At 51.1% G+C, this 7939-nt stretch overlaps 1 protein-coding gene across 1 annotated transcript; it reads right to left on the reverse strand.

The window, feature by feature from the left end:
* Positions 1-574: 574 nt before the first annotated feature.
* LOC131398479 (leucine-rich repeat-containing protein 14-like) lies at positions 575-7454 on the reverse strand. Its single transcript, XM_058532046.1, has 2 exons — positions 7307-7454; positions 575-6448 (listed from the first exon to the last, which is right to left on the reverse strand). Exon 2 carries the CDS (start codon positions 6403-6405, stop codon positions 5902-5904), a length of 504 nt encoding a protein of 167 aa, XP_058388029.1. The 5' UTR covers positions 6406-6448; positions 7307-7454; the 3' UTR covers positions 575-5901.
* Positions 7455-7939: the final 485 nt, after the last annotated feature.

A 7939-nucleotide genomic window follows, 5' to 3' on the forward strand; every position in this document is an offset into this window, starting at 1 on the left:
AAGTTAACTCTGGTGGGATGGGTAGGGGGCTGGAATAGGGGCAGACACAAAGGAAGATGTAAGCTATTATCGATGTTCCAGTTCTCAGGCTAGGCAGTGGGCTTACAGGCCTTCACTACATCCTAATACACAAATAAATAAAAGAGGAGAAAAGGAAAAAACCTCTCTCATTAGAGTCCTAAACATAGGGAGAACAAATAGAAGCCAGCAGCCTATTAGAAGAATAACTCATCACCAGCAATTGAAATTCATTTTGTGAATGCAAAAAGTTCAGTATTAGGAATTTATAATTAATTCACCACATTAATAGCTCAAAGGAGAAAGCTTATAAGCTCATGACCAAGGGTAAAACACATTTTAAAGACTGGAAACGGCAACACAGATGAATCTTGGTTGAGATTATGTGTCCTAAAGCTGGAAATGGTTTGAGTCAGTGTTGTCCAACAAGAATAGAGAGTAGCCACAAACATGAGCCCTGCCTGTAAGGGTTAGTTTTCTAGGAGCCACAGTAAAGGAAGTATAAAGAAACAGGTAAAATTAATTTTTATATTTTATTTAACCCAGTATATCCAGAATATCATCATTTCAACATGTAATTGATATAAAAATAGTAAATATTTTATTTAAATAATTAAATATTTATTCAAATTAAATATAAAATAGTAATTAAATATTTAACATTCTTTTTTTCATTCTAAATCTTTGAAATCCAGTGTGTATTTCACACGTACAGCACATCTTAATTCAGATTAGCCACGTTCCCAGTGCTCGGCAGCCACACGTGGCTGACGGCTACCCGAGTAGACAGCATGGGTTGAAACGAACAAAACTAGGGGAATTCTTAAATAAACTGGGGTATTTGGTATAATGGAATGTTATGCCAGACCTCAAAATTACTTTTTGACATTTGAATAAAATGGCATTTGTGGTGGACTATTAATTTGAAAACAGAATAAAAGACTGCATTAAGGAACATGCCATTGCTTGGCTGTGTGCTGAGGCCTTCCTCCTCCCATCTGAGCAGGAGACTTCTGTCACATTGTTCCAGTGCCACCCCCAGAAGTGGGTGGGACTGAAAGAGTCACAGAAGCCCACATGGTGCCGGGGGCTCTGGAGAAAGACATCTCGGGACCCTCTCCTGCGACCCGGCTCGAGATCGTCTTCACGGTCCTTTCTGCACAACAAGAACAGAAGACCCCCCCAGCACGGCCGGCATATTCTGTGAACATTGGCAAAAACTCACGTAAACAAATGAGGCAAAAATGAATCCTCTGCACCAGGAGCTACCTCCCTGCCCCTCCTCAAATATCTAAGGATATCTTCGTGATAAACGAGGGGCCAACATAAATAGTCATTTTTTAACCTAGTGAAATGAAAAGAATAGCAAACCATATTACTGTATGGAACAATGAACAGTGTAGATTTAAATTCTTCATAATTTTTTCTTAGTTTGAGAAGTAATACTTGTAGTGGTAATTTTAGAACATGACCAAATAATTGTGTTTTCATGTGGAAGAATAAACAAGAATAATGTCAGGGAAAATGAGTAGAGAATGGAGAGATAAAATGTTACCAGCTAATACGAAGGTACAAAAGGCTGAGACAGGAGCATGAGATCAGCGGAAATGGCAGAAGGGACAGCCCTGAGGGCTCACCATGTTAACCACGTTGGCCAACATCTATCCATTCACCTCTTCTCTGATTCTCACCGTCATCCAATATTTATTTGAGCACCTACTAATTGCCAGGCCTTGTGGATGCAGCAGTGAATGAAATAGACAAAAACCTCTGCCCTCCTGTGGCTTACTTTCTAGTGATCTGTGGTACCTCGGAAAATGTATATAAAATACATAGCACGGTGAAGGACAGAGAGTGAGCACTCAAGGCCTGGTCACCACTACTTTGATAATCATGTTGGTTTCATGTTTCCAACAATCAAGAATCAGGGCTTAAATGAAAGACCCATCCACAAGTTCATTACTCAAATACTTCCTTATATGTCCCCGGCTGACTTTGCCAGATGGTACTCTCATCCCTAGAGCGTGAGCAACACCCCTGTGAAATAATAAGAAATATATGTATTGGTTTCTGCCCCTGGTTCCTGCTAATATTTGGTTTTTCACTCCAGTTCCACACCCAGAACTCCTAAATCCTTTGAAATTTCCTGGGTGACAGGAGCATCTTTTGTTTAATGAGGCAACTCTTGGTGGGCGCCTGGATGGGGGCTGGTCATCAGAAGGACCAAGCCATGATTAGAAGCATGGAACTTTCAGCTCCAACCCCACTCCTCTGAGGAGAGGAGAGGCGCTGGAGATTGAGTTAATAATCATGCCTACATGGTGAAACTCCATAAAAATCCCTAAAGTATGGGGTTCAGAGAGCTTCTGGGTTGGTGAAGACATCCATGTGCCATGAGGGTGGTGCACCTCAACTGCACGGGGACAGAAGCTCCTGTGCTTGGGACTCTTCCAGACCTAGCCCTGTGTATCTCTTCATCTAGCTGTTCATCCACATCCTTTATCATATCCTCTACTATATAATAAACTGGTAAATGTGTTTCCCTGAGTTCTGGGAGCCATTCTAGCAAATTATCAAACTGAGGAGGGGGTTGTGGGAATCTCAATTTATAGCCAATTGGTCAGGCATACAGGTGACAACCTGGGGCTTGTGATTGGCATCTGTAGTGGGGCAGTCTTGTGGGACAGAGTCCTTAACCTGTGGGATCTGACGCTAACTCCGGGTAGTGACAGAACTGAATTGAATTGTAGGACATCTGGCTGGTGTTGGAGAACTGGTCAGCATGGGGGGAAAAGCCACATCCCTGCTCACAGAAGTGTTCTGTGTAAGTAGGAGAGGAGAAACACGAGCGTTTTTTCTTTACAGCCCCTAATGATGCAAGACGCACAGTGTCTCAGCAGCGACGGTGTATGTGGCATTCCAGGGTGCACGGGGAGCAGGCAGCGCCTGCTTCCTCGGCTGTGAGTTTCTGGGGAGCTGGAGTCTCTGGGGCCCCTATGTGTTTGGAAGTGGCTGTGGGCAGGTGCAGTGGGGACACTACAGAGTTGCGAGGATGATGGAAGCAGAGAATATCTTCAGAAATAGACGATCTGGCCCTGGCCCAGAGCTCACCGCCCACTACAGCACCGCTTCTCTAGAGCAATAGCGGACACGCCATTCTCTTCCTCCACTCCACCTGAAACCTTCGGCTTTCTCCTCCACCTTCATTTCCTCTCCTGACTGAGGTCTGACATGAGGCTACCTGCCACTTCATCCTAGGGACCCCCCAGCCGTGGACCATCCACTCTGAACCAAGATGGGAAAGGAAATCAGCACTTACTGAAAAGGACCTACGTGGCCACCACTCTTCCGAAGGTTTTGCACAGCTTATCTTGCTGAGTCTTCCCAGCAAGCCTCCCAGCCAGGCACCGCTGACCACTACTATTGGGTATGAGACCTTGAAAAGTCCCTTTTCTAAGAGGGTTTATTAGATGCCAGGCAACGTTCTCAGCATGTAACCCTTCTAAGAATATAACTTATTTAACACGTGTAATTCTGTGAGGCAGGGACTATGATTAACCTTGTGATTCAAAATTCTTAAATTCCATAGTTGAGAAAACTGAGGCACAAATAGGTCACACAAGTCACAGAGCCAGCTTGCCCAATCCTGATGCTAGGTTTGTTCCTCAGCCTAGACTGTGAGGAACCCTCAAACAAACTCTCAAGTGGTCAGGCTGCAGCAGGAAGGTCTTATAATCTTGGGGAAATTTGGTACAGATACTATGGAAGCGAGTACCTGAGTAAATAGCAACACTTCTGAGGCAAAGAGAAAGTGGGCAGGACAAGGGGGCAGGACAAGGAGGGAAGCACTGGAGCCCTGACACTGTTGGAAAGCCACGTGCCCAGAAGGTGCCCACAAGAAGTGACGAGATCTCAACACGCTCTGGTAATAATGCATGGATCAACTGCACTGAGTACACGTGCGCATGGCCACACCCAGAGAGGGGCAAGTGGGGTGGGATTAGAGGCTGTTACCTATAGTCTAGATTGGGGGAAGCATCTGAATTTTCAGCACAGCACGGATGTGCATCAAGGCCCATCTCCTTTTTGTGTCACAAGATTCCTCCAACAAGCACTCTTCTGTTCCTCTGCCTGGAGGGTTGCCCCCATCCGGGTCTCTGCTCAAATGCCCAGGCAGGACAGGTGGTTGCCTCTCGCTCACACCCAGCTTCTCCCCTAGGCAGACCTTGCTTGATGCTTTGTCTCCAACAGGCCCTTTAGCACCCACCTCACCTGCGCCCTGACTCCCTCGCCTGAAATCACGCCACTTATTCGCGAGCCTGTTTGTTTACACCAGAGCAGGGACTTGGTGTAATTTTTGCTCTATCCGGCTCTTGCAACAGTACCCGTCACCTAGTAACCACTTAGCAAGTATTTGTGGAATAAATGGATAATGTGAAAATCACCACCGCTGGCAGGCTTTGGGAGATGCTGCTCGGTCTCTGAACTGGCCTGCCACGTGTGAAGAGAAGGCGGGGCCACTGCTGTGTCCCAGGCACAGCCCCTCTCCTGCCCTGCGTAGGAATCATGGGAGCCATCTACTGGGTTCAGGGCAGCGGGGACAAGGGAGCAGGGGGAGCTCCCTCATCTGGGCGGAAGCAGCATGGAGCGAGTGATGCACCAGGGCCCTTCCCACTACGTCTGGCTCCCCGATCCGTCTTTGACTCCAGGGGTTGCATGCGTGGTGCCAGAAGGCCCACGAGGGAGCTTCAGTGAGGAGAGAAAAGCAGAAGGGAACAAACAGGCCAGGGGATGGAACAAAGGTCCGTTCCTTCCCAGCTTACTGGGGAGCGGGCTGTGCAGCCCGCCAGCTGCTCTGTAAACCTCTCCCACCTGGCCGTAACTGTCCGGCGCTCCCTGGCCCTGCGTGGCAGTTTGGTCCAGGTCTTTCAGGGCACCTCCTGCACGTGTCTCAGTCACTCAGGAGTTCTCCTGCCTCCTCCTCGGGGCTCTAACCGCACCAGCCTTGATTGCATTCTACCCACGTGGTGCTGGGGGCCTGGGTACATCTCACCTCCTGTCATGACCTCAGCTCTCAGGCCGTTTTGGCCAACGCAGGCCCACATCTCAGCCACTGCACCTGCTGTGCCTTTCCCAGGATGCGTCGCTCCAGATCTCCTTCAGCAGATTTCAGCCTCAGCTCCATGTCTCCCATCCGGAGGTACCTTCTTTGACCAGCTGGAAGAGCCACTCCTGGTTCTTCTCTGACTTTGCCCTGTCACCTGACGTCCTAATTGGACACGTCCTTGCCCTCAATGTGGCTATCTTGGGCCTTCTAAATGCCCTTCTGAGGACAGCAGCACCTGGTGCCCAGCACATGCTCAGTGATGACCAGCTGACTAGATGCGTCTCTGGGTTGAGCGCCATATGTGTGCATGCCTCATTCCAGTCTCCCAACACCCCCTGAGCTCCTCTGACCCTTGGTGCACAGAGGAGGACCTGAAGTTGGGGAAGTCAGACAAGGCTCAATTTCATTCCACCCAGAATCAAAAAACAATAAAGGGAAACAGAGTGCGCCGCCAGAAGGATGAGCTGAGTCAAGGGAGTGCTCCCCGAGGAGGGCCGGGCCTCTGGTGTCTTTCCACACCCAGCACCTCAGCTGGTACCCGCACACGCATAGTAGAGCCTTGATGTGTGTGGAGTGAATGAATGTTTGAGCCTGGCCGGGACTCTGAACTGGAAGCCTGATGCAGATGAAGGAGAGTGATGCAGAAGAGAGGAAAGTACCAGACAGTTTCGTGGAAATTTCCTTTGTGTCCCCTTCAAACAACATGGACCCAACAGACAATCTGTGGCCCCAGCTGTGCTTCCAGCTGCCCTTTCCCACCACAGTTCCCTGGTCCCTCAGTAGAGCTGCTCCAGCCTCCAGGGCAAGGGCAAGGGGGGCATCCACTGCATGTCAGCATGCTGCAGGGCCTGCAGCAGCTTCTGCAGCTCAGCCTGCACCTGGCACAGCTTCTCTTGGTTGACAGGGCCCCTGGAGAGGCCGTACAGGTACACGAAGCACTCGACCGGGATGGGGTAGAGCACGCGCTTCAGCTCCATCAGCCCTGCCGTGTGCTCCAGCAGGCTCAGCAGGCCAGCCCTGGAGACGGGGTTGTCGGCGAGGCCCAGGGAGCTGAGGCAGGAGCAGCGGCACAGGGCCGGCAGGATGGTGCTGAGGTGGGCGTCCTTCAGCTGGCAGTGGTTCAGGTCCAGGTGCTGCAGCGTCCCTGATGCCTCCTCTGGCAGGGTCTCTAAGGGCCCAGGGACCATGTGGGACAGGCTGTTGCCATTCAGATCCAGCTTCTTCAGGTGGGTGGTGTGAAAGCTCTGGGACAAGTAGGTGATGTCGGTGTCCGGAAGCATACAGGAGCGGATCTCCAGCGTGTGCAGTGGTGTCTGCAGGCAGCTGAGGAGAGAAGGCGCAGCTCTCTCAGGGGAGGGCCCAGGCCTTCAGCCCTGGATACCTGCCTGCCCGTGCAGGAGGCTAGTCCGAATGCCAGCTCCTCATCCAAGCAGCCATCTACCAGCGAGTTTAGGAGCCTGTCCTTTGGTGCCACAAGGACAGGCTCTGTCTCAACAGACCTACCTACTAGGTCCTCTCCTAACTCTTCCAACTAGAAGCTTCTCTTTGGGGAAATGGAGACCCACATTACACGTACCCACGAGGGCTGCTGACAGGAGCCGTTTGGAAGGAGCTTATTTGATGATAAGGAATCCATAGGAAGAACCTGTTATTACTAGGGTTTGGGTTTGGGGAAGCTGGGCCCGGGTGTAAAGAATGCCCCCACCAAGAAATGTCTAGCAGGTGTGCACAGAGGGAAAGGCTTCCCTCCCGTCATCATCCCGTGGAGCCCTGCACACTCCCCTCCAGGGCAGCACAAGCTCTGGGATGAGAGGCCAGACACGTATTGTCTCTGGCTCTTTCCTCAGGGCCCAGCACAACCCTGGCACACAGTGGTGTTGCCACTGTTGAGTAAATAAAAGCGTGCATCTTTCCCCATCAAATCTTGGTCTGCCAAAGCAGATCCCAGCCACTGGGCCCAGGGTCCCAGGCTGCACCCATGACTCCATGAGCAGGGAAGAACGGGCACCACTTCCGGCCTTGCTCCCTGCTCTGACTGGACTTGGGGCACTCCAGGGACTCTCTGGAGTTCACCTGAGCACTTGATGCAGGTTGCCTGAGAGACAGGAGTAGGCCAGGTGGAGCATCTGGAGGCGGCCCAGGGTGCTGAGCTGGGAGGGGAAGCAGCGGGAGGATGCTCGCCCATGGGGAGAAGGCCCAGTGGCAGCAGGCCAGCTTGAGGCTGCACGGGTTGCAGATCCTTCCCGGCTGGGTGGCAAACAGGCTTTGCTCTGACAGGGCCTGGAACCAGTCAAACACCTCCAGCTCCTGGATGAAATCCAGGTCCAGCATTCTCAGGATCCCTTTAACGCTGCTATAAGACATTTCCTCAACTTGCAACTTCCTACAGCAGAGACGCAGGGACCCACAGCTCCATTCCACTTCATTCAGGAGGCCAGAGAGGAACATATCTAATTTGAAGGGGCCTTGAAGGAAAAGATCAATGGGTTATTCCACTGGTTCTCAGGGCTGCCTCGGTCCTCTCCTTGCGTCCTCTGCTGGCTTGGGCCTGGCTGTGGCCTTGACTCTGAGATGACAAGTCATCTCTGTCTTGACTGTTTATGGTAACCAAAGAGGCAACCTGGCCATGGCCTCGGAGGCACCTTGACCCTGGACCTGCTCAAAGTCCAGGGTCAAATCCAGCACCCTCAGTTCCGACCTCCTGTGGGGATGAGAGCCTTGTGGTGAGATGCTGACCCCTGGAGAGCCCAGCAGGGCCCAGGGTACGAAGAGCAGCAGCAGTCCGGAGCTGCTGTGAAGCCTGTCCTTGGTCCC

This window comes from Diceros bicornis, chromosome 35 (genome assembly GCF_020826845.1).
Source record: "Diceros bicornis minor isolate mBicDic1 chromosome 35, mDicBic1.mat.cur, whole genome shotgun sequence".
Lineage (NCBI taxonomy): Eukaryota > Metazoa > Chordata > Mammalia > Perissodactyla > Rhinocerotidae > Diceros > Diceros bicornis.